We start from the raw sequence: 26,109 nt of genomic DNA, 5'->3' as shown, positions 1-26,109 counted from the left end.
GGGAACTTTCAAAATGAAAACCAGGCGAAATGTGAAAACAATTACATATTCACGTTTATGACATTCGCGAAAGTTGCAGTTTACATCATAAGGCTATGCTCACTGTACACACTTGTATCCTGCTGCGTTGACACACAGATGTGATAGTATTATCATGCGGACCTTTATGAACAATTTGAACAGCAACTTCCAAGATTTGAATTTTGGGATGGGTTTCTTTAATGGGTACCCATGTTTTTTTTAACCAGGTACTGTGAAATTGTGTGATTCTCGTGGAACAAGTGGCATCTCGACACAAAATAATTGCAACCATGGTCATGTCACCCACGATGTGATGATGATTCCACGGCATAGACAGTCATGTGACTTCTTTAACAATAGCAGTTAAAGCATGTTGATCGATCAAAAAACTTCCATGGCCGTGTCCGTTCATTTAGCCATTTTGGAGCATGCTGATTGGCCACACAATAAAAAAAAGATGATCTTGATGAGCTTGATGAGATGAGCTTCACACAGGTTGACTGCGACTGATTCCCGCTGTCCAGAACATGTCACAGAAGAAGAAATGTTCTACTCTTGCGACTGTTGAATTCTTTTTAAGCGCCGACAAATGCCGATCGTCGTGATATCACCACAGTTACACTCAGGTCGCAAAAATTAGCGACTGATATGTTCCTGACGGTTGTAGCTCAGGCACAGTTTGATCCTGAAAAGTCGGTTGCTGACTGTTCTTTCTGTATCGACGCAAGGTCGACCTGAGGGCAGCTTTAGTTGCTTTTTTCTTATGTCTTGGATGATGTGAAAAAAATGAGGAATTTGTGTATTTTTTTCAGCGATGAACACAAAAAACCCATGTGATTGCAGCTGCTGGCTGGAACTGTCTGTTCTGTCATGCTTGGATGTAGATACACGTAAGTTGTGGTAGCTCCAAAGCTAACGCAGGAAAAGTTGGGTGAAACATTTTAATGGCCACCATGTCCATATCCTCCTCTTGTTAACCACTTCACCACTCTCAGCTTGAATCCCCTCTATCCATTTTCAGGGTACACTCAAGTTGCTGAAGACTTTCATCTTGAAAAATGCTACTCTGAAGTTTTTGATGATGTCATTGTAAATATTGCAACCTTAATTGAGGTGCTTCAAAGCACATACCAGCGACATCACCAGAGATGGCATGCCTGAAAATACTGTGGCAGCTCAGGAGAAGAGCATGTTGGCTTGGCTCTCCTGCATTAATGCTACAATACCAAAGCTTTGGTGAATTTCGTTACTTCATTTTTTGGATCTACTTTAGAGAGCTTCTTCAAGCTTCGGAGAATAATCGTATCGGCTGCTAGATAAAGACAACATGGTCTCCTTACCGGATTACGGCAACATCACCAGCATGAACCTGCCTCATGAGAAGCAACATCTCAACTCACCGAGGGATTCTGTGAGGGATGGGGTCGGGGGTGGGCGTTGTTTTTTTCAGCTGTCTGGTGGTTTCTGCGACGTGGTCAGGTACATGCCCCTCAGGAGTTTGGCAGAGGGGATCGGCTGGTTGTCGGTCGGGGTACGGACGGGGCCGTTTTCATCCACATAAACATAACTAGAGGAAGACACTTAAGGACTAAATAACCAATCAACGGTTTCAAACTTGCTATAATTATAAACAACTATGAGGAATTTTGGATGATTTCTGTTGTGTCCTTGGGGGTAACTTTACAACTCAATAATTGACACAGAGACTTTGATAACTTTCAGAAAGTGCCGAAAGTGGGCAAACATGTTGTCACTCAAAACTATCACTTGAACAAGAGAGGGAAAGTACTGGAACTTTCCATCCAGACGCGCGCGCACGCATGCGCATTGACAAGTACATTAATAGTCTACTAGTCCTTAGTTCAAGTCCATAAACAACAATTTCAGACTTTTTTTATAATAAAAGGATACGGAAAGCGTAGCACCCACAGGCTGTTGCTGGTCAGTGTGATCCCGTCTTCACTCATCTCGGGGTGGAATATCGGGCAGGGGTGCTGGTCGGGCCTGAGGCGGGGGTTCAGCTTGATGTAAAGGGGTACGTCAGGGGTGACAATGAAGGCCCGCATCAGCTGGCCAAGTGGGGGCTTGGTGGTCCTGTAGCCAGGGAAACCAAAAAGAATTTTTTTTGTTGTAAACAAGTCGTCACGTCCGTGCAACAAGGTCGTAACTGGATTCTGCAACGAAGTCGAATCTCTCGTGAATACACTCCGTACAACAAGGTCGTATCTCGCATTCTGCAACTAAGTCACTTTCTCGTGAATACACTCCGTACAACAAGGTCGTATCTCGCATTCTGCAACTAAGTCATTCTCTCGTGAATACAATCCCTGCAACAAGGTCGTATTTCGCATTCTGCAACTAAGTCAAATCTCTCGTGAATACACTCCGTGTAACAAGGTCGTATCTCGCGATGTTCATTGACTTTGTGTGTACATCTGGGTTATTTTAAGCAAGATACAACCTTTTGACATTGAAAACTCGCGTTTCACGTACATGACGTCTTAAGCCATTTTAGGAGATTCGACCTTGCTGATCGGACACGACGAATTGAAAAATATATTTGGGGTTTCATCACAAAAAATAGATATTTTTTTTTGTAAACTGCTTTTTTCTAGCAAGTTATTCAACTTTGAGATAGGACATAGAACCAAAGAAATCCCTGTAACTCCTTTACAAATTCTGATTTATTTTTTGGCCTGACAATAATTCAGCTCTCGTAGAGTAAACTGTTTTTTTCCACCCCTAACCTCAATTTTGATAATGTAGGGACTGGGGACGCGGTCTACTTGTAATGCGGATCTGATATCCTCAACATCAACCCAAAAGCCACATTTTTTGAAGGTGCCCAAAATACAAAAGGAAGAGTTTTGCCTTTTGGGGTAAAAAAAAATCATACAACGAGAAATTTGGGCAGGGAAAGTACAGGGTCTTTGACAAGGACGAGGAGGGTTCAACTGCAAACACTCTTACCGGCAAGGGCAAGGACAGTACAGTGGCATGTCGGATGTCACCAGTTTCGTCCCAGTATCCTTGACGATGCCACTGCCGCTTGCCTTGACGATACTGTCCGGGCCCGAGCAGATGAAGCGATGGCCCCGCGGGCATTCGTACTCGTCACCGATGTAGGCCTCTGAAAGCAGTACGGGATACAAAGCTATTATTGTAAGGTTGACACATTAGTACTTTCCTCTGGGCCCCAGGTTCGAATCCCATGTATGGATTCGGTTTTTAGTAACTGTGGTTCCTTCCCCACCTTCCACCTCTGAGACACAGGTGCAAATCCAACCCAGACCCATAAATGGATTTGGTTATCCTAAGATGAACATGTGGATCTGGGTTTCAGAGGGTCACAGAGGTACTTTCTTACCTTTCACATCTGTGACCCAGGTTCGACTCCTATCCAGACCTACATGTGGATTGGGGTTCAGTCATTGTGTTGCCTTGCTCACCTTTCATCAGTCTGTTACCCAGGTTCGAATCCATGAATGACCATGTGGATCAGGTTTTCAGTCACAGAGGTACTTTCTTACCTTTCACCTCTGTGACCCTGGTTCGAACCCTATCCAGACCATAGAGCTATATTAAATTACTAGAGCGCTGACTCATGTACAAAGTGATGCCTGCTGGGCGCATCCATATTTGTGCACAAACCTATGGAAAACACCCAATTTCGTACGGCTTTTGTTCGGCTTTTTGCATATCTGCAATTGTATTTTATACATGTGCGTTACCGAAGTTGATACGCCCAAAACTGAAACGCACGATCAGCAAATGAGCGTTTCATTTTGCTCTGCGCAAACAGCACAACGCGTGCGCGTATCCGCTGCAGATGCTTTTTGCCTTAACGTTTTTTGAACCGTCATGACGCGCTTAAGTTGTTTGCTGGTACATGTATGTTCTACTGGCGCGTAGCAGTTAGAGTACACTTTTAAAATTCAATCCATCTAAATTTCATTATGTCCTACAAACATGCACATGAATTCAAAATGTCTGCGCCCAGGACGGCTTCAAAGCGTCTCCACGCGCAAAATGCGGAGTTAGCACTCTAGTAATTCAATATAGCTCTATGATCCAGAGCCACACGTGGATGAAAATGACAGCACACCAGGTGCCATGATTTCACACAGGATGTTTGAGACTATTATTCACTTACAGCTAAGTAAGGTATTTCATAATCATTTGGTAGTTTTGTTTTGTGATGTTTGCAAATGTTGTAAATTACCTTTAAATACTACATGAAAACAATCGATGAAATGATGACAACCCACCTTTGGCCCCTCTCTTGTCCCGGTGTTTTCCTCCTTTCCGGCTGCTCCCTCCCGTGTCGCTCAGCACCGGCCAGGAAGGATCCAGCGCGCTCCCTTTGGGAACGGGAAGATCCCAGGGAACAAGGAAGTTACAATTCCGCAGGAAACCCGGCTGCTCCAGTCCTGTTGTGGGTTGGAAAAAACACCCAGAAAATGTATTTTCACAGCAGGTTAAAAAATCACACAGATGGCCAAGTGTCTTTTTAAGATCTCTGCACTAGTAAAGCAGAAGGTCTAGGGTTCTATGGTTCAAGTGCCAACCGAGTGTTAAGCTCGTGATTTTGAACAGAAATCACAATTTGATCAGAACAGAAAACCCCTACTAAACAGTTTTTTGAATTCCTGAAATGACATCACAGCAACAGCCCCCCGATTGTCCAGAAAAGCATGCAATTATTTTAATGTGTAAAGAAGTGCACTTTTGAATAAAATAAACCAAAAAGGAATGGCCAAAAGTTTTCATACATTTAAGATGAGTAAAAAGTTGCACAAAATAATTATGTTCCTATTAAGAAAAATTCATTTCAAGGACCCTTTAACCCTCTTAGACAGTCAAAAATTATTCCTCTTCCCCTGCCATGCCTTTATACACACGCTAGTCACCAACAGTCAGATCACATTCCCGCAAGCACTGTGACTAGTCAAATTCCATCAACAGACAAAAGCAGGTAACTGGCACAGCTGGTTTATCAATCACCTACTGTCAAGGCCAAGCTGTCTCAAGTTACATAAACAGTCACAGCCAGTCAATCCTGCTTTAAGTAGACTGGGAGCTCTTAACTGTTAAAAATAGTCACTTGATTGATTTTGATTGCTGGGATAGCTGTGTTGAATTTGACAGCCAGAGAGGGAGGGTTTAAAAGGTTCATAAGCTGAGGCCAAAAACAAGTGTTCATCTTCTCACCTTTGCTGGGGTTGTACAACGATGCCTTGCCTAAGCACAGCAACGACCAGGATGAGAACAGCGGCAGCAGGCCCCGGGGGGAGGTGGAGCACATCATGCCCTGTAGGTACTCGGCTGTTGAGGACTCTCGGAAATACACAGGCTTCTCTGCGAGTGGGGAAAGTCCAGGGTATTACGTGAGGCAGGTAAAATGTTGTTTACACTAATGTAATTCTAAGGCCGTCCTCAGGTCAACCTTGCGATGACACAGATCAGTCGGCGACTGACTTTTCATGATCAAGCTGCACCTGAGTTACGACCGTTGGGAACAATTTAGTTGCCGATTTTCTTGCAACCTGAGTGTAACTGCGATGATATTAAGACGATCCGCATCAGATGGTGCTAAAAAAAAATAAACAGTTGCAAGAGTAGAAATATTTCAACTCCTACGACGTGTGAATTTACAACGTCGAGTGCGCATGAAGATCATCTCATTTCGTTGTGTAGCCAATCAGCGAACGGTTTAACACGCTTTAACAGCTATTGTTAAAGAAGTCACATGATTGTCCACGCCGTGGAATCGTTGTCGGGTCATGGGTGACATGAGCATGGTTTAGGGCGGTTTAGGGTGGTTTCAAGGTCTAATGGGCTAAACAATCACATTCAAAATCCATTCACAGATTTTCCTAAATGTTTAAATGAAACCCAAATGTGAAAAGTGGAACCCAAATATGAAAACATGTAATTTACGCAATCTGCCTTCCAGCTTTATTATTCAAAGAATCAAGAATACATGTGAACCTATTTTATATCTCAGAATTGAAATGCATACATTGTCCGATGATTGGCAACTATATATTGAGCCATGCAGATATACAAGTGATTGTTATTTGATGTTTGCAAGGGGACACTCTGCAGCTTTTTCAGAGATGGTGGAGTGAAGATTTTTACCCCTGACAGTTTCATGGATGCCATCGCCCATGCTCAGCAGACTGGCCGCGCTGTTGCCTGGCAACCCGCTGTGGGTATCATGGGATAGCAGATCGCTGGCCCCTGACTGGCCGAGGCTGAGAGCGGGGCTGAAGGTATTTGGAATGCTCGCTGTGTTTTCTGGAGAAAAAAAGCAAAGGATGATAATATAATTCAGACTTTTTGTGACAGATCATGATCTGACCTGGCTCATGAACATAGACATGAACCGGACTGGGACCGTAATTACTACTGACGTTGTTTTTACTCACCATTCAGCTACCAAACGCTCACACAACATATACCTCAAAATGCTACACTAACAAGCATGTCTCATGCGCAATTTGAGATCTTAAATCCAATTTTTAAGCAAGTTATGGCAGTTTGTGAAGTTCACCTACTTTGTCTGGAAAGGTTAGTGCGCTTAATGTAGTACCTTAAGTACCTTAAATGCAGCTTACTTGTTTTTTAAGCTTTGGCCAAAATAACATAGCGCCCTCTATTGAAAATATACATTATTCCTATTGCAAATGCGAGGATGTAACAACAAGAGGGTGCTGATTTACTACACGATACAAAAATGTTAGAACTGAGGAGTGTTTTCAAGGGGCAAATTGTTTAGTCATAAGGATATTTATAAAAAGGTATCTCGTGTTCTGGAGACCTATGTGTGAAATTTAATGGGTAGACAAACTTGAGGCGAAATTTCGTGTTCTATGTATGCGCGAGAAAATTAGTTTTATGCATTGCTTTTCAACAATGGTTTCTTCAAAAGGTAAACACAAACATGACACTGCGTAAAATTTGCAGTTTTGATGCATCTTGCTTATGGTGCGTTTAGTGAAATAGGCCTTAGGACGAATCTCAGCCAGGATCGATCTTAGAGCGAAGACTCATCCAAGTTCTAAGATGAGTCGTAAGTTAAGACAAGTTTCGTGAAATCAGCCCCTGATCTGCAGAAAATGTTGCATGCCTTAAAAAAAACACACGGAGTGGCTGCCATCGATGCAAGTAAAGTTGAACACCTTTATAACAAGGTTCTTGGGACTTTACAAATTACCTTGTTATAATAAGTACCTTGTATTAACAGTAATGAAAAACAAAGGAAAACAAAGAAGAACAAGGACTTGGGGCCTAACAGATTTTGTATAAATGCTCTTCTTATCAGGGTTCAATTGTACCTGATTCCATTGCTGTGACAGTAACCCTCAACAACAACCAAACAAAAAAACAATATCCTACCGCTCTTCAGCTTTTCGGCAGCCATTTTGCTCAGGCTGTCTTCGTTTCCGGCCTCCTTCCCAGGATCCTTTGCTTGGTCCTTGCCTGCCATTGCCATTGCCAGCAGCACTGTGGAGTCGCGGCGCTTGGCCTCGTACAGCAGGAACTTGTGTCGCCTGAGCTTGCTGCAGCAGCGTTCCTCCAGGCCTTGGAAGAAGTCAAAGTTGGCAAGCTGCAGGAGCGAGAGATATCAGAGAGCTAAGATTTCTGAGTATGTATGAGTCTTCTTTGGCGCCATTGCAGAAAAGAAGCCAGTGACATTCAAAAGAATACATGTAATCAGCAGTTTCACGGTTATATGCGCCATCTTGTTCATGGGGCAAAAAAATATGCGTTGTTTGACCCGGGCGTATTTTGGAATGAACACATGAGGACTTGGAAGCCAAAACTTTTCAATTGATGATGCCTACACAGCACACGTGTACTTTTGCCCCGTGAACAAAATGGCGCATAATACCGTGAACGTACTTATTCCAATATGCCTAAGACATATTACCCATTCCATTGGTGGAGAGCACGTCACGTGGGGTGGTTTTAAGCCGCTGATAAAACACTGCCTGGTTATAAACACTTTATTCCTGCGCCCGTACGTTCTGCGCCACATCGCGCAGTACGCACCACGTGCACCCCAACCTCCATGAAAGGCGATTTTTAGCACAGCATGTGCGAGGCATGTACATGTAACATAGATACGGGCAGAGGGGTGTTTTGAAAGAACATAACAAAACAATTGTTGGGCAGAATTGTTGGAAAATTGTGAATTTTCGACTTGTTTTGAGATTTTACTGTAGCAGAAACATTTTGGTGCTTATTTCATAGGGTAGTGAGCAACCTTGGCTAATGCATATGCGTACACCCCGTAACCCTTTCTCATGGTACGCCATCTTGAAAATCAAAGCGAGGCAAATAACGCAAACAGACATGGCAGCCTTTGTGTACGGTGAACGAGTAAACTCTCACAAAGTTACAGCAGATTGAACCTCTTATAAATAAATCTATATCTAAAATTCCCCGAAATTATCAATCAACATTCTAAGTAGGTCACGTCTCACTGTATTTCGAGATAGGATTTTATAAATATAAAGCCCAAAACCAGCGGCCGAACTAAAATTTCTGTGTTAGTTTACACGTAGCAGTAGTGGGAGAAACTTCTATGCTGATCATAAGAGTGGAATTCCATAATCAGTAGAGAAATGAAAGATGGGACCAGGCCTAACCTTCAGGGTGAACGGATCGTCTCTCTGCCCCACGGTGCGCCCACAGTTGCAGGCGCAAGGGGTGCGATTGTTGTTGGTATGAGGCATTCTGGGAATCACGGCCTCCGTTTCAGGGTCAATCAGGCTGTCCAGCAAGAGATGAGCCTGGAGAAAGCAAAGATAGAAGAGAACAGTTCCTAAACACTTCAGATTCTCTGTCTTGATTTGTCAAGAGTGAGTCATTAGCATTCGCTATACATGAATACATCACACAGAACTTAGAATACTGTGATTTAGTATATTTTTTTACCATGTATTTGAAGTTTATTTTAGACACGTAATGTCCGTAACATTATTATGTAACATCCATAACAACGTCATAACGTACATTAACCCTAACCGCCCTGAATCCTCCAAAACCCTCTCTGACAAAGTGGAGGAATTTGGAGGATTGAGGTTACACGGCAAAAGTGCATTACTGATTTTGTAGGATGCACTTTGTCAAGGTCTTGGGTCGTACCTGGTGTTGTTTTTGCTCAGCCGTGCATAAATATAGGCCTGGATTATGCTTGAAATCCTCCGTACTGCTCCATGATGTCACTGGCCAAGCCTCAACATATTGACAGTCACTGCCGCAGGATTTTGCAGGATTCAGGCAGTGGTCACCCCTCCACGGACCATATTCCAGAAATAATGGAGGAATTTGCAGGATTGAGGCTATATACTATTTTTTCCATGAGGCCAACTGGAGGAATTTGCAGGATTGAGGCTACATCCTAGCAAAAAGGCCTAGGGAGTTAGGGTTTTAAGGTATTTTACTGTTTCAATTTGGTTTGGGGCTCAGAATGTAGCATCCGTGACAATGTAATTGCCCCTATACAACAGCCAAAAAGGTAGCAACCGTTGTTTGTTTACACACGTATGCATACAGGTGTGCGCATTGCGCATATTGTTCCTGTTATAGTGCAATGAATCAACCTCTAGTCAAAAAATGAAAGATGAACCCCCTGACCAAAGACTCAAAACCAAAACAACCGGACAACAATTTTTCCAGTTTTCATGTGCTACCTTGTGGATGCAGTGGTGGCCCGTCAGACTGACCACCTCACAAAGCTGTCGTCCACTCTGCCAAAAGAGCTGGCACTCGGCCTGCAGCTGGTTGGCGTACTTCTCAAAGGCCGGCCCCCGGGCGTGCTGGGAAAACACCTTCATGGCTTGAGCCAGCTACAAAAAAAATGGGTTATAGACAAAAGAAAGTTCCAGTAATTCAACGGAAAACGTGCACTGGAAGCTCGGTGTTCCCATTGGTGTAAGTGGAAAAGAACTAAGCTGAAAATCCATGTGTCCGTCATGCTGAAACGTAGTGCGCACTGCGTGATGCGTACAACTCAGTTGTTCGACAAAAGACATGCATGCGTCCATGTATCAATATTGCACATTGCGCTATACTGCGTTATCCGTTGAAATTGTATACGTTTCAGGTAGCGACTGAAACGGATGACACATCCAATATGCATGAGTTTCTGCTAGATGCACTTAAAAAATCTGATAGATTTTTTAAAGCAAATCTGCTTAATCATCCAGAATTACTTAAAAACACATTATAAACAGTTATACTCATCAATCATGAAATTTCCGTTTTCCGTTTTTTGATAATAAAAAACAAATTAGCATGTGTCTAGCCTGGCTTCCAATGGCTATAGTACATATTGTGTAGTCCTAAACGTCAGGGAACCTCAACGCTTAGACTGGTCTGCCTATCCCCGCTGTTCAAAGGTTTGCTTGAAGTGATTGAAAAAAAATCTGCTATATTATTCTGCTAAGATCACCGATTTTACAGAATTCTGCAAAAAATTCATTGTGCTAGATTTTTCTACTAGATTCATTTTTTTTCCTCCAAAACATCTGTCTGATCTAGCAAAAAATCGGCTAAAATGGTCACCCTGGGTATATGGCGAGGAAAGACGCAGAATGAGTAACTCACCCTGCTTGCATGGACAGTGCTTGTGTAGTGGGAGGGCGCCCCCTCTTGGTATGTCCTGGTTGCTATGGGCAGGACTTTGTTACATCGCCTGTTGTCAAGCAAAGGAAATAACCCGATTGGTCAGTCTGATGACAATTAAACCCATCAGCCACCATGGGCCTTATTCGTGAGTTGGCCATTTTTGTCGAGTTCCCTGAACATATGTCATTATTGTGTTAACTGTTCAATGGATGGTGCCAACCTATTTATGCAGGCACAATGCAGCCTTATTTTACTGGGTTTTTTTTAAATCTGGCTTTTAACATTAGGGAATTTTTAATTACAAACTTAAAATTATTCATTGAAGTCGACTGGAATTACATGTAATTAGGAAATGACTTGCTTTCACTTCTCTTCGCAAGTTCCAAAAATTAAGATTTTACCTCACTTTCAATTCAATATGGCCGACTCGCGAATAAGGCCCATGTGCCACCCCAAACTACCCTCCTATTACTCCCTGAAACCGCCTAAGCACTCTATGGTTTTATGGGCTCATCATCGGTGAATATACACAATGTGATACAATGTACTACAGTTGCTAATTGGTCAACACAAGCCATTACCACTTTAAGTCAAATGTTTACACAAGGTGGGTAAAGGCCAGAAATGAATCCTCTGAGAATCAGGGAGAAAACACAGATTTCAGGGTTTTTTTTACCTAATGTCCCACATCTAAAAAGTTTACCATATCTGCAGTCATAAAAATTATCAATTTTTGGCCCAATTACATATCCACTTTCAGTGCGTTTGATTACTTCCCCCAGCTACTCGCACCTGGCTCCTCGTTAGATGACAGACAATGCGCAGTGGAGCTAAACAAATGAACGGATTCGGGTAAAGTTTCGCGCAGGAGCTGGAAAGTTGAACTTTGACAAGACACTGAGGCTGCATCCGAATCAACTGTCTAGAGCTAGGTCTAAGTCCACACCCATTGAAAATACGCGGGGACGAGTTGACAATAGACATAGCCGTAGCTCTGGAAGCCCGTTTCGGACACAGCCGCCTGCCTAGTGAGGCGCCTGCCGGACATCACGTTGGCAGCCATGTTTATTGCATGGCCTTATGGGATACCTACCCAAGTAACCGGCTCGGCGAGTCGATTACTTGGGCCAGGCTTGAGTAAGCGCGGCAAGTCACGCGAGAGGTAAATCGAACGCTATCGCGCTTGCACAAGTAAACACGGGGGAGGTAATCGAACGCACTCATTATAACTGTCAGGGTTTGTGTCAAAGGTTGCGATCGACACAGTGTTAGTATGTTCGGCCAAGTACAGTCAACACGTAATGCTGCTCTTTCATAGCAATAGCAAAGTTCATACTCCGAAATCGATACTGAGGTGTGCGTGCAAAGGAGCGAACTGAATGGAACCAAAATGTACAGTAAATGGAACCAAATTGCGTGACGTATGACATAAATCATACAAAGGAATATTTGCCAATGAAATGGGATACATGATTTAATGTCATGTGACTAAATTCCACCAATAAAATGACAAGGATCTATGTTATACATTCTCGCAAATTGGCGACATCACCGCTACTTACGCTTCAGAGAATCGCATGTCCAGGTCCAGGGCAGAGGTCATAGCATTGAAGTGACTGCTGACCTTGGGGTCATCCGAGTCGCTCATGAAGAACTCGTACAGGAGGCTGGATACGGCTTGCCACCTGCTGAAACTGAGGCTCTGGAAAACGAGGGGACAAAATGGAAGATAATGACATTTTTTTCATTTTGATGGTAGATCTAGACTTGTCATTAGATGTAAGGGTGAGTACAAAAAAATATGTAGCACCAAAAATAACAATGACTGGAAAGCCAATTTCATAAACTACTCCACAAAAATTACTGAAATTGCTCAATCCGTTCAAAGGATATTACCATTTAAACACAATGTCCCTAAAACCTCGTTCGTCCAAAAATGTGATTTCAAGAATCGTCTTCACAATTGCCTTCAAACATCACCAGCGATAAAACCTCAGTTTAACAGTTAAAAATATTCAACAAAGTCGTTTTGAAGGCCTGTCTTTTGAAAAAAAGTGGATTTTGTTAATCATCTGGTTGATGTTAATAAAGATATTGTGTACTACAGTTGTTGATAGTCGTTGAAACAAGAAATGTGTTTCATTTTCTGTGTTGTTCCAAACAGTCAGAACACACAATAAATTGCTTTTTCTGGACAAAACAGGTTTTAGGGTCATTGCGTTTAAATGGTGATATTCTTTGAACGGATTGAGCAATTTCAGTAGTTTCTGAAATTGGTTTTCCAACCGTTTTTAAGTTTTGGTGCGGCACATTTTTTTAAAATATGAAACATAATTTTGGGGGTTTGGGTTCCGCTTTTTTTTACTTACCCTGTATAAATCTTGTGCAATTGTTTACCTAAAACACATGTTAGTCCCTACGAAAGGGAAAAAGGGCAGTCAAATTTTGCACTGTAAAAGCTTTCTATTTTTAGTGAGGAAATGTAACAACTCCTAATCTATAGTACTTTTTCATTTAGTCCATACGGTTTTATCCATAATTATACCCTCTGCTAAGAACCATCGTTTAAACAAAAATTAATAACCATGCGGGGGGGGGGGGGGGAGTTTTACTGACCAATCATACTGACCTCACAATGTGGTGTTGCCCCTCGCCCAACTCCATCATCAAATCCCTTCCCATCCAGCACCAGCTGGATGTGTTCCCATAGAAACGACCTCAGGTCATCCATTTTCTTAGGCTCTTCCACAGTTGGTATTGTATCTGTGAATATCTGGAACTGCTCTGAGGGTACCGGCGGTGATGTCGCTGATGGTAATTTGGTGTTGACTTTACATAAAACAATAATAATAATAAATAAGCCAAACGAGGGTAGAGAATGGAGATCAAACGAACGAAAAATCCACACATTGTTGGGCTGTTGAAACGCCAGAACAACACAGAGTCTGTGATACATGTACACCATCAGACTGGCCCCTTGAGTGCAGAAAAGCACACAAAAGAAATTCAGACCAACTTTACTAACTCTTTAGCCAACAAAATACTCCAAACTTTTTTATGAGGCAAAGACGAGGTTCTCAGTATTTCAAATATCAACACATGGTCAACCTCCACAGACTTAACCGACTTTGTGTGTGTACAAAAGGCACGAGGGTTTAACGTGTCTAGACGTCACCCGGAGGCGAGTCAAAGCAATCTTGATGTCTTAACCTGTCAGTCGTGCCTGTGTATAAAAACAACCAGTGCGTGTTATGACGTCCTCCGACGTAAATTGATTAAACTGGACCCAGGAAAATTTTTATAAAAAGGGACATGGAATGCACAAGCACATGGAATCTGCAAAAGTGTTTGATTAAACGTGACATTTGACATTCACAGACACTTACCTTTCTTGAAGGGCTGAAAGTTTTTGTTGAGTTCAGAAATCATAAATGAAACCGGGTCCATGGCCAGACTCTGCTGGTCCAGAAAATGCACAAAGGCCTGGTTTCCGGGCACAGTGAACAAGCAATGAGATCTGCGAACACGATTCAAAGAAGACAAAAAAGGTTTAAAATTGGAAAGGACCGTTTTCTTAGATTTTGAAGTTCAGGGAAATCAGCGAGAAGCTTTGAAGGAAAACTGAATAATTTGAAAAGGGCCTACTTGCAGAATTGTAAAAAATAAATATACGTACAGAAATCTAGGTGTCACAAATAATGATTTCAATGCACGATTTAAATGCAGGCTAACTAAAGTTGAAAAGGAGGTTTCATCAATGCATGTATATTTGCAATGAAGCTAAATGAGTGGTTTGTCGGGAGTTTCATTTGGAGATTCAGGCCAAAATAGGGCCACTTCATCACATCACTTCATCACATCTCTTGGTGTTCCAACTTCCATAATTTTTGAACTAAAGAAGGTACCAGCATGCGGTTTTCACAGCAGTAATGCTGAGATTGAGCTCTTTTCAAATCTGTAAAAAAAAAAGTTGACCAGGGTCGACAAACAACTCATTTAGCTTGATCGCATTACATATATGCTTGGTGATGCACTGTATTGAATATTTAACACTTTTATTAATTAAGGGGAATCAATTATATTAGTGATTTCAATCGGGAAGACAATTGAGACTTACAAATTGTTGGTGAGAATGCGGCTCTTGCGCAGGAGTCTGTAGATCTGGTCCTCCAAGGAATGCTGTAAGAGCTTACGGGAAGACCAGCGCTGAAAAAAATAAAATAAGAAAACTTTGGAACTTGTATAGCTCTCAAAGCACATTACAATTATTACTCCTGTTTATCAGGCCCTTGATACCAGTTTCCTGCAGCAGCTCACAATCTGCTCTCTACCTCCACTGGTGGTTGTGACCTCCCCTGCAAGTCATGGGTCAATCTCAACTGAATACGCTCAGGTGTCGGCCGTACTAAGCATTTCCTGTATAAAATAGGAGCTGAGCCATCCGACACCTATGAGTAAGGCGAATCACAAACCATTGAGCATATTGTCTGCAACTGCAACATCTACCAGGCTCCACATGGTTGGAAGGCATCATCCATCTACATGATGACACGGCAGACTGGCTTTCTTCCAGTTTGCCCGTTTAAAGCACCAATCTTGATCAAGTTGGCGACCACACGAACGAACAAACGGTGCCCATTAATACTCCCGGTTGGCAAGAGGAAATTGGAGTAGAGTTTCTTGCCCAAGAACAGAAGCACTATTTTCATTTTCAGAGTCTAAACCCACCTACCATTGTACTTGAGTAGAATCCCAAAAGCATTGGACCATGGACCATGACATTTAATGAGCTTAGAGAAACTGAAATTGTGGAAAAAACTAGATATTCCTTCAACATCAAAAATTCCATAAGGTTTTCATTTACATGAAAATAAAAAGCTGCTATCCCTGGATTGAATTCTAATAGGGGCAAGGAATTCTTACTTGGGTCTGTTAGTTTACTTCTGCTTTATATGGGGGGTACAATTCCCACCTGGGCAGGAAACTAAGGAAGAGGACACCTACCTTGAATTTGGATCTTGTAGTAGACACTGTTGCTGTTGAGTTCAACTCGTCTTCTGTCATGTCAGTCTGACGAAAGAAAAAAAGAACGTGTTGACAGTTGGAAACTCAAGAAAGCATCAAGTCTAGATTTTCCATTAGAATCAATCCAGAATGTGCTATATAATTCAATTATTGAAGGGGTGTTACGGCCTGAAATCCCCTAAAAGTTTAACTTTTGGATTGTTTACTTATCCTATTTCAAAGGTCTGGTTGAAGGGAAACTAACCTAATGTCTTACCATTCCCAAGAAAAGATGAAAAACCCTGCCCAGTTGTTTACATCTGACACAGCGAACATCTTGTGACATAAGCATGCATATTTAAAGTCATCTCTATTCAATGAACTGATCTGATACACACATACTGAAATTTGTATCCTTGTGGAGATATTTCTTTGTTCTCGTATAGTAAAGTTTTGGAGTTTGAAAGTGAAGTTTCAAAATGCTCTTATTTTAACCAGAACTAATTTCCTTGGCTGAAATTCGGACTCCATATCCCTTTTCTAAAACTCTTCCATTTGCGACGGATCAACCCACCTTGGAAATTCCTAGTTTTTGAGTAAAATCCATATATCTATTTTGTGAAAACCTTGTGGAGACGTATTCATCTATAGAAATTGCCCTGTGGAGACGTATACAACCTTTTGTTCCCTATTGTGCGCACGTCTCCAGAGGGCATGGTGCGCACGTCTCCAGAGGGCACGGTGTACACATTGTGTGTGTGTGTGTCACATAATACACTCACACAGCACCAATACACAATGTTGTTTCTCGCATGTCTGCAGAATGCAAACCAATGTGCGACAGGGTCCAAAACTAGCACTCACAGCTCGTATTTTCTGGGACAAAATTGTGACCGCGAAATTCGTTCTCTCATGGCTCTCGCAGGAATAACACAAAAACGCCAAGTTTATAAAGGATGGTTGTTCTGACGTTTATATCCTACTTTTAAAGCTATAGTCCATCATTTGCAGCCATCCGAAAAGTAACTGGCGTAATTATTGTTGAAAAACATACTTGGTTGAAAGATAGTAAGTGGACTAAACTCCCTTTGAAATTATTCTTTCTGGCAAGCCGTTATTTTGAAGTAATAAACGAAAGAAGGCCTTTCCAACGGTGCGTCTTAAGACGCACCGTAGGAAATTTGAATTAGTTGTTCGTTTTGTTATTCGGCCAAGCGCGCGCGGTTGCTATAATTCGTCGGATCAGTGCGCGACATCGCATATAGCTGCAATTCAAAACAATTCAAAACATGATTCAGCAACTTTTGATTTGAAATTGAGATCCTAGAATGCTGTTTTTCTCGGAATATACAGCTGAAGCTGAGCTGAAACTTCATCAGGTTAGTTGTTCAGTATCCTTCATTAGATTTTGAACACTTTTGTTGCTTCAAACGAACAAAATGCACAAATTACAATTGATGGACCATATCTTTAAATGCACTTTCCAATTAATATAATACAATTTAAAACATGTTTTTTAGCCCAATTGGGGGTATTCCAGGCCATCGTGTCCCTTTAAACTATCTATTATTTTGAGACTATTCCTCATTTCTGTCAAACCTGCTCACCTGCTGGCAAATAAAGAGCAGTCGTGGTGTACACAGCCGGCCGTTGTTCTGACATTCCTTCCCCATCGGCACTTCCTTCAGGATGCTGGAAATTGAGGAATTCAGCTTCTCCCTGCAGAGAAAGAGCACAAAAAAATGTCCTCATTTTGTAATCCTCGTCCTTCAAACCTCAAGCTTTGATCCTCATACAGACCTTTTGATTGTTTGTAAACGTTGAGCGCCATTTTGTATGGGTTGCCGCAAGCACTAAATCCGTAGTTGGCAACACACTTTTTCCAAAAGTCCTCATAACATAAGAAAAAGGCATGTTCAGGAATTATTGTGCAGCGTTTGCTGATAATTTTGTATTTTCAAAACTGAAATAATCTTTTTGTAATCATTAAGGCCCCCCCAAAAAATCTCCGGTTTCTGGTATGCGCGCGCGTCGCCGTAGCCATGCGCGTCGGCAAAATGAATTTTTTTTTTTTTTTCAATGAAAGATGATGTCTCAAACCTGCCAAACTCACTGGTTTGACTGGAATCCTGCTGCTGCACAATTTTAACATGTTTTTAGATGGGGTTACGATCAAGTATAAGCTTTATGTGGCCTCTCTGGACTCCCATATATATTGCACTAAATTTAGTTGGGGACCATTTGCAGTCATCAGCCGACATTTGTAGAAAAAAAAAAGTAAAAACAAAACAAAAAAAGCCGCGTCGCCGCACCACTTTTGGGGCAAGCTCCATACCAGAAACGGGAGACTTTTTTTTTGGCCTAATAAATATTCTTCATTTTTGTAGTTTTGACCTTCCATAGTTTGGCAACCTGTATTGTGCCAACCACACATCGGTGATAGAAAGGTCAATATTTGTTATCTCTGTGCCGCAGTCATTATTCTGACATCCCCAGGTTGAAATGTTCACTCTACAATACATCTATGGGCTTCGTGCACTAACTAAAGAGGGCGCCCTTTTACCTAGCAACGACTTCCCATGGGCGGGACATTTCGCTGGTTGACGCGCACCATTCCTTGTGTGTGACGCACTACACCAGGGCATATGTACTTTGTACACGCAGTGCATGGCCGCGCTTCGCAGCAAACGAATTGCACTCGGGCAAGATGGCGTCTGTCGGTCACCCCCAACTGTACTTTCGTTGCCGGTGAGGGGGCCCTACTTGTGAACGGAGCAGATTCTGTTTTTCCCACCATGTACTATGTTTTATGTAGCCTCTATTTTTGGTACTCTTTGCTTACCTCAGATTTTGCAGGGCTCTAAACAGCTGGATATAGCCAGTATCAAATGTGTTCTTCGGATGGACCACCTGTTAAAAACACAAAAGAAGAACATGTCCAAAATTAAAGCCTTTAAAGGTAGAGTTTATCATTTGTAGTTTGTGCATTTTCTTTCATTTGAAGCAAAAAAATTGCTCAAAATCTCAAGAAGGGTGCTTAAAGATATAGTCCATTATTTGTAATTTGTGCATTTTGTTCGTTTGAAGCAACAAAAGTGTTCAAAATCTCATGAAGGATACTGAACAACTAACCTGATGAAGTTTCAGCTCAGCTTCAGCTGTATATTCCGAGAAAAACAGCATTCTAGGATCTCAATTTCAAATCAAAAGTTGCTGAATCATGTTTTGAATTGTTTTGAATTGTAGCTATACGCGAAGTTGCCTGTGCGTCGTGCCAATGCTTGCGCGCGCTGTGCCGAATAACAAAACGAACTACTAATTTAAATTTTCCTACGGTGCGTCTTAAGATGCACCGTTGGAAAAGCCTTCTTTCGTTGATTACTTCAATATGATAGCTTGCCAGAAAGATTAATTTTACAGGGAGTTTAGTCCACTTACTATCTTTCAACCAAGTATGTTTTTCAACAATAATACGCCAGTTACTTTTTCGGATGGCTGCAAATGATGGACTATAGCTTTAACAACTAACCTGATGAAATTTTAGCGCAGTGGATGATGTATATTCCGAGAAAACAATATGCTAGAAACTCGCTTTCAATTCAAAAGTTGCCGAGTTATGCTTGGAATTGCGCACGAAATCAGCATCCGGGCCAAGTTCTCATTCCGCAAATTGCAGCTACGCGATGTCACGCTATGAACTGACAATTAATAGCAACATCGCACGCTTGTGCATAGTGTCAACGCTTGTGCGCACTTATTCATGGCTTCGTCGAATTAAAAATGAGCTACTAACGGAACTTTCCAAAGCATCTTTGGTGATGGCCTTCTTTTATTGTTTTCTATAAAATGAGAGCATACCAGAAGGAATAATTTCACAGGGAGTTTAGTGCCATTACTATCTTTAAACCAAGTATGCTTTTCACCAATAATTTCTTCACTTACTTTTTGGATAGTGTCAAATGATGTACCTTTAACTCAAAAATTATTTAAACTCTTCAAATGGACCCCTTCAGGTGCACAAGTACCCTCTAGAAACAAATCACCCATATTTGGTTTATTTTGTTGGTGACTAGCCTGTGTAAAAGGCATGGCAGGGGAAGAGGATTAATTTTTTTGACTGCTTGTGACTGTTGAAACAGCAGGCGGGTTTAAGTATGAACTTGAGCTAGTCTTACCACCATGATGTGGCAGACAGTGAACATGTACAGCAATGCCCTGGCGTGGCTCGTCACATGGTCCTTCCAAAATGTGTGGCAATCCTGCAGAGAAAATACATACAATGTACACATAAATTACTGTTTAAAAAAAGGGATCTTGATTCTAATGTACAATGTATGAATAGCAAAAATTGAGTCAGTATCTTTTTAAAATGGTATGGCATATTATGATGATCTTTGCAGAAATATTGACTGGAGCGGGTTTGAATCTGCAACCTTGAACCTGGCTCCAGTATTTTTGTGTTTATAAAATACTCATGTATATTCTGTAAACAAATTTCACATATCTTTGTTTGAAGTTTCAAAAACATATGTGATGCGATCAAGCTAAATGAGTCATTTGTGGACCCCGGTCAAAAACATTTTTATTACAGATTTGAATAGAGCACAATCTCAGCATTACTGCTGTAAAAACCGCGATGCATCGTGAGTTACGATGAGTTTCATGAAATCGGGTGCAGACTTATTTTTGATGAGCAGCACCCGATTTCATCAAACTCTTCGTAACTTACGATGCATCGCAGCGATGCGACGCGTCGTATCTCTACGATGCGTCGCAGCTGCGACGCGTCCTGCGATCCATTTCACAAAACACGTCGTAAGTGCGATGCGTCGTAGGTGTATTTATAGCACAACTCGGTGACTGTTTTATGTATATAGTCAGCGTACAGTAAATAGTCGTCTGATATTCAACAAAGAGTTGTCGGATCTCAGCTCGAAATTTCTTAAAACATCAAACAAAATGGTGGCCGTGCGATGCAATTTTGAAGGAAAACAAGCTCTCATTGGACCGTATAGCTACTTTGAAATTTCAACTGCAATATTCCAGTCTAATTCATAATTATTCAATGAATTTTCTATTCACAACTTTACACACATTGCCTCGGTATTATAATCTCGTTTTTGTCATGTTTATGGCATTAAACTGGCTTAGAAAGGGACACTTCGTATTTTGCGATGACCACTAGACACGTCGTAACTTGCGACGTGTTTTAAGCCGTTGTCAAGGAACTTACGACGCGTTCAACACATCGCAACTTTCTTGAAATGGATGATACGACGCGTCGCGAGTTGCGACGTGTTACACGTCGTAACTTGAGTTGCGACGTGTCGCAGCGCTTCGTGAAATCGGGTGCTGGTCACATTGCCCCTCATTGTAGTTTTGGAAAGTTAATAAACTATAATTATTACAGGTTTTGGATTGTACTTACAGCATTTGACAGGTTTTGTTGCATTTGCTGGCAGACTCGTGCCAGCATTGGCGTGTCGTAGATGGAGACAAGATGGAGATACAGCACCCTGGAGTCGGCATCGTAGAAGCACTCAATGCTGCACTGATTCACAGAAAGAAAAACAACTTAATATATGGGGTTCGGGCTGCAACAACAATTTGATCAGAATGATACTAAAATCAGCAGTTATGAGAAGAGTTCTACCCTTTCATCTCTTGGTATGTTTACTAAAACTTTTTTAAATCTGTGAACAATATATCAAACATTGCAAGTAGCCAACAGCACAATTTTTGTAAACACAATCAAAATATTAAAGGTAGAGTATATCATTTGCAGCTATCTAAAAAGTAACTGACAAAATCTTTGTTGAAAAGCATACTTGGTTTAAAGATGGTAATGGCACTAAACTCCCTGTTAAATTATTCTTTCTGGCATGCTGTCATTTTGAAGAAAACAATCAAAGAAGGTAATTTCCAAAGATGCGCCTGCAGACAAATTTTTGAAAATTTCCTTTAGTAGTTCGTTTTTAATTCAGCAAAGCTGTGAATGGGTGCGCGCAAGCGTTGACAAGAGGCACACGTGCGCGCGGTTGGTATAATTCATCGGGTCAGTGTGTGACATCGCGAAAGTTGCAATCTGCTGAGCGAGAAAGTTGCCTGGACACTGATTTAGGGCGCAATTCAAAACATGACTCGGCAACTTTTGAATTGAAATCGAGATCCTACAATATTGTTTTCTTGAAATAAACAACATTCACTGAGCTAACACTTCATCAGGTTAGTTAAGATTTTGAGCACTTTTGTTGCTTCAAATTAAAAAAAAATGTACAAATGACAAATGATGTACTGTACCCTTAAGTAGCAGTATTATGCATAATTTGTATCCATTAAAGATCTACACAGTCATGGTTTATACCTTTTGAAAATAATTTGATGGAATTTACTTTACACTCGTGTGACTGGTTACATTTCCGCACAAAACAGTTGAGGGGTTTATTTTTTTTTAATCTGTATTTTAGCCATGCAATACTAGAAAAAGAATGACCACTATAACACTTACACTGTCAACGTCGATCTTCTGTGGGTTAAATTTAGGATCCTGTCAAAAACAAACACACAATACGATTATCATGTACATATGAAGCCACCCTTAACTTTCTTAAGCCCCACCCCTCGTTTTTTTTTTCACAGACCTCCAAATGCAAATTTGTGATTGTGTAGTACAGCGCATTGACAAGGCAGCACCGTCAATTAACCTATCGCCGTTTGCGAGTCAGCCACACCCCTTGGACAACCCCATGGAGTTTTGTACGTTGAGTTTTGTTTGTCTCAGATTTTGCGCGTTTTGCATCCATTTGTATATCATGTAATTGGACAATACTTCACAAGCTGCGTTCATGCGATTTTACCGGAATAGGTTAAGTTACTGCAAGATGTGGGAAATTGAAAATAACCTCTTCGAGGTGAAATGCTCAGTGGAACATTGAGTCATTCTGTTTTATGAATCATTCCTACATGTTTAAACTGCATGCATCAAAAAGCCAATGATACTTAGTGACCAACAGACCTTTCTCAGGGTAGGCCATCTTGAAAATCAAAGCCGGCGTAAATGGCGGCGTAAATAATGTGTGTAGTGAACGGGAGACTCTGGCAAAGTTACAGCAGATTGACAACCTTATAAATGGATGGAAAGCTCAAATTTCCAGAAATATGAATCAACATTCCAGGTAGGTCACGTCTCATTGCATTTTGAAGAAGGATAAGCCCAAAACCAGTAGCCGAACTGAAATTTCCGTGTTAGTTTACGCGTAGAGTACAGCTGAAACATTTTAATGCCAACCATAAATATTTTTTTTATCCCACAACTACATTGTTTCTTTCAATTCCACACCAAAAACCAAATGTGTATTGTACATTTTATGTGTCATCCGCTTCAATCACTATCTGAAGCGTATAAAATTTCAATGGATAATGCAGTACGGATAGTGCAATGCACAATACGGATACTTGGACACCCCAACTAAAGCATTATCCCAACTATAGTACGATTCCCAACTACAGATGGGATTGTCCCAACTATTGACAGGATTATAGCTTCTAAAGATGGTACCGTCCCAACTGCAGTTAATTAGGACTAGACTTGCCAAGTTTGGGCCACTGCTGTAGTTGAATACAGGTCAACTCGTACGCGAACCAACTTGTATGTGACCAACTCGTACACGGGGCAACTCTTACGCGGACTAACTCATATGGCATATCGTTCAATTTCTTTAAATTGGCTAATTTTGGCTGATGTACGAGTTAGTTCGTGTACGAGTTGGCCCGTGTACGAGTTGTCTAACGTACGATTTGGGTCACGTCTTGTCTTGCGTATGAAATGTCCAAGCCACGTACGAGTTGTCTCGCATATGAGTTGGTTCGAGTACGAGTTGTCCTGTTTCCCTGTTCATGTAGTTAGGGTATAACATTCCAGCCCAGGTGATTCCTCATTGGCCATATTTACCTTGAAACCGTTTCTAGTTGTGACACCGTTCAGCATCAAACCTTTCGCTCGTTGGCTCTTTCCAAAAACTCCAACAACGCAGATGTTATCATTACACTCGGCAGGGCTGCAACACGTGAAATACGGAGGAAGAGAAAAAAAATAAATTTAATGATAGGCCAACAAAATCTCCCAGATACAACTTTTCGACTCATCCTCTTTATCCCTTCATTCTTTGGAATCGATCTGGTACAGCGCATCAAACTCATCTCAAAAAGAAAAGATTGATTAAAATTTTCATTTTTATCATTGGCCATTCAGATATTTAATTGACCTTTACCAGATAATGTATCGCCCCACCTCAGCTTTCTGAACTAGTCTTGCGATGGTGATTTTAAAGTTATGGGCCCCTCTTTTGTTTAACTTCCTTGGAGTGTTTTCATCTTTTTCCAAAATGACATCAGCAACCTTGAGCAGTCTTAATTTTCTTTTAATTCTCAAGACCCTTTTTGTGTAATTTTGAACAGTACGTTTTGCTAGAGAATGTGAATTATTTTGTGGATTCACACTGCATCGCGGTGATCGCCATCTAAAATAATAAGTTTAACAAAAATACATCAGGAAATAAGGTTTTGTTATTATTTGTCATGTTTGTCATCTTCGTCATGTTCATCGTCATTTTGCCCCAAAATTTCAATAAAAAAATAAAAACCCTGCCCAGATCTATCCATGACTTTCCTATTTGGGGAAGAATATTGCAACCTGATGGCATTTTTTCTTCATATATCATCTCAACAATAAAGGTCAGTCCTTGCACAATTGATAAAAAGACATGCATTTCCAATTTTGTTAGGCAATAAAATTTTCTTGACTCTCGAGCTCCATAGACTGTGCAGTTCAGTTGAACACAACCGCTGAAGTGATGTCTGAATACATTCTTTCCCCTATTTCGAGTTTGAGTTAATTTGAGTCCAACCTTAGTGGATTTTCATTCTTCTAAAGGAACAGGGCCCGTAACTTCGCAATCGCACTTGCCTTACGACACGTTGTATCTGTTGTGCGCTTTCTTGAAAATCACGCATTCTTAAGAATGTGCATGCACATTCTTATGATTGTGCAACTGGATCCTTGCGCAATCTTCGCAAAAAATAACTCTTCCAGATTGAGCGCACATTCTTAAGAATGCGCGACAAGATAACGGTCTTGTCGATACCGAGCACCTGCTGCGCTTGGCAAGTCTAGCTGCATCCTCGTTCACTGATTCTTAATAATTATACTGTTGCAACGCAAGGCGCTGAAAAGTAGAGTGGATATGAAAAGTATACGCGTATTGGGGGGGGGGGGGGGACCGGGGAAAAATAAGAGACATAATAATAGTGTCTTGGAAAGAATTCTGATTTTTGGGATAATAAAGGCGGGGGGGGGGGGGGGGGGGGGGGGGGGGGGGGGGATGGGGGGGGGGAGGGGGGGGGACGGGGGGGGGGGGGGAGGGGGGACGGAAGAATGAAGAATGTGAAGAATGTGAAGAATGAGAATGAATACTGTGACATTCCATAGTGCTAATGCTATTTCCCATTTAAATTGCCACCAATTTATTGTTCACACCCCCACCATTACGCCGCAGAGCTGGATTCTATCTAGTCAAAAGAGCAATTTTGGCAGCTTCTGGACATCGTTTTTTTTTTCCTGGCATGCATATGATACATACAGGGACTTATACTTGTCTAGCCTAAACAAAGCACTTCTCAGACTAGTTCCCAGTCCTCCGTTATTACAAAACTTCCCATAGTGGGCAGAAAAAAGCAATAATAACAGGTTTAATTTGATTCAAATTATCGTAGTTATAAGAGTACAGAAGCATAGAACATTTTCTTTCCTCTTTATATGAATTGTTTCCCTATTAACCGCTTTTAAATACATTTCATTTAACATAATTATGTCGTGCAATGTTTGTTAAGATTGCGCAAAATTCATAAATTGTGCACGTGATATTCCCACGCAATCTTAAGAATGAGCGCTCATTCTTAAGAACGCGTGCTCATTCTTAAGAATGCGCGCTCATTCTAATGCGCGCGCATTCTTAAGATTGCGTGATTTTCAAGAATGGGCACAACATACCCATTCATCATGATTCAACAATATTGCAATGCACGTCAGGTACACTTACACAGCATTCGAAAGAAACGAATGTTGGAACCAACACTTCTTAAAATCTGCCGACATTTCCCAATTATTTATCTGTAACGAGTCCTGAGAAATCTGCACTGCACTGTGTGTTGCTCAAAAAGGTCACATGCTGTGACCTTTCAACCCTTCACCTTAATTGGTCGAGTCGAAATTGACAGAGGTGGGTTCAACTATAAAGTCCAAACGATATTTCATAATCCTTTGAGTAAAAAGCAAAAAAGTCCCTTTATACGATGTTTTTTGTAATTACATTTGTGCTTTTTGGTGAACTCTGGTTCTTTTTAATGTCTTTGATGAATCTTTTATAAACTCAAAAATCTCATGGT

General features: G+C 41.3%; 1 protein-coding gene across 1 annotated transcript; it reads right to left on the bottom strand.

Moving 5' to 3' along the window:
- Positions 1-1,282: 1,282 nt before the first annotated feature.
- Positions 1,283-25,899, bottom strand: LOC119742436 (protein smg8-like). Its single transcript, XM_038218354.1, has 22 exons — positions 25,764-25,899; positions 23,618-23,723; positions 22,175-22,213; positions 21,095-21,217; positions 19,842-19,925; positions 18,509-18,576; positions 17,274-17,385; positions 15,667-15,732; positions 14,780-14,868; positions 14,049-14,179; positions 13,292-13,491; positions 12,225-12,364; positions 10,642-10,729; positions 9,726-9,881; positions 8,679-8,822; positions 7,423-7,633; positions 6,163-6,321; positions 5,233-5,379; positions 4,290-4,451; positions 2,992-3,151; positions 1,933-2,115; positions 1,283-1,588 (listed from the first exon to the last, which is right to left on the bottom strand). The coding sequence occupies exons 1-22, from the start codon at positions 25,817-25,819 to the stop codon at positions 1,468-1,470; spliced, it is 2,745 nt and encodes a 914-aa protein (XP_038074282.1). The 5' UTR covers positions 25,820-25,899; the 3' UTR covers positions 1,283-1,467.
- Positions 25,900-26,109: the final 210 nt, after the last annotated feature.

This window comes from Patiria miniata, unplaced genomic scaffold, assembly GCF_015706575.1.
Source record: "Patiria miniata isolate m_02_andy unplaced genomic scaffold, ASM1570657v1 HiC_scaffold_6, whole genome shotgun sequence".
Taxonomy (NCBI): Eukaryota; Metazoa; Echinodermata; class Asteroidea; order Valvatida; family Asterinidae; genus Patiria; species Patiria miniata.
Note: the sequence above shows the minus strand (reverse complement) of the source record. Positions and strands in the feature narration are given on the sequence as shown.

What these genes read in the sequence shown, in the direction of transcription:
- LOC119742436 (XM_038218354.1), bottom strand. Translation starts at nt 25,819, where the DNA reads ATGTCGGCAGATTTTAAGAAGTGTTGGTTCCAACATTCGTTTCTTTCG. An exon ending in GGGCAACACCACATTGTGAG is followed by an intron (nt 12,365 to 13,291) that starts GTCAGTATGATT and finishes CTCGTTTTCCAG; the next exon opens with AGCCTCAGTTTCAGCAGGTG. An exon ending in GACATGCGATTCTCTGAAGC is followed by an intron (nt 10,730 to 12,224) that starts GTAAGTAGCGGT and finishes GCTTGACAACAG; the next exon opens with GCGATGTAACAAAGTCCTGC.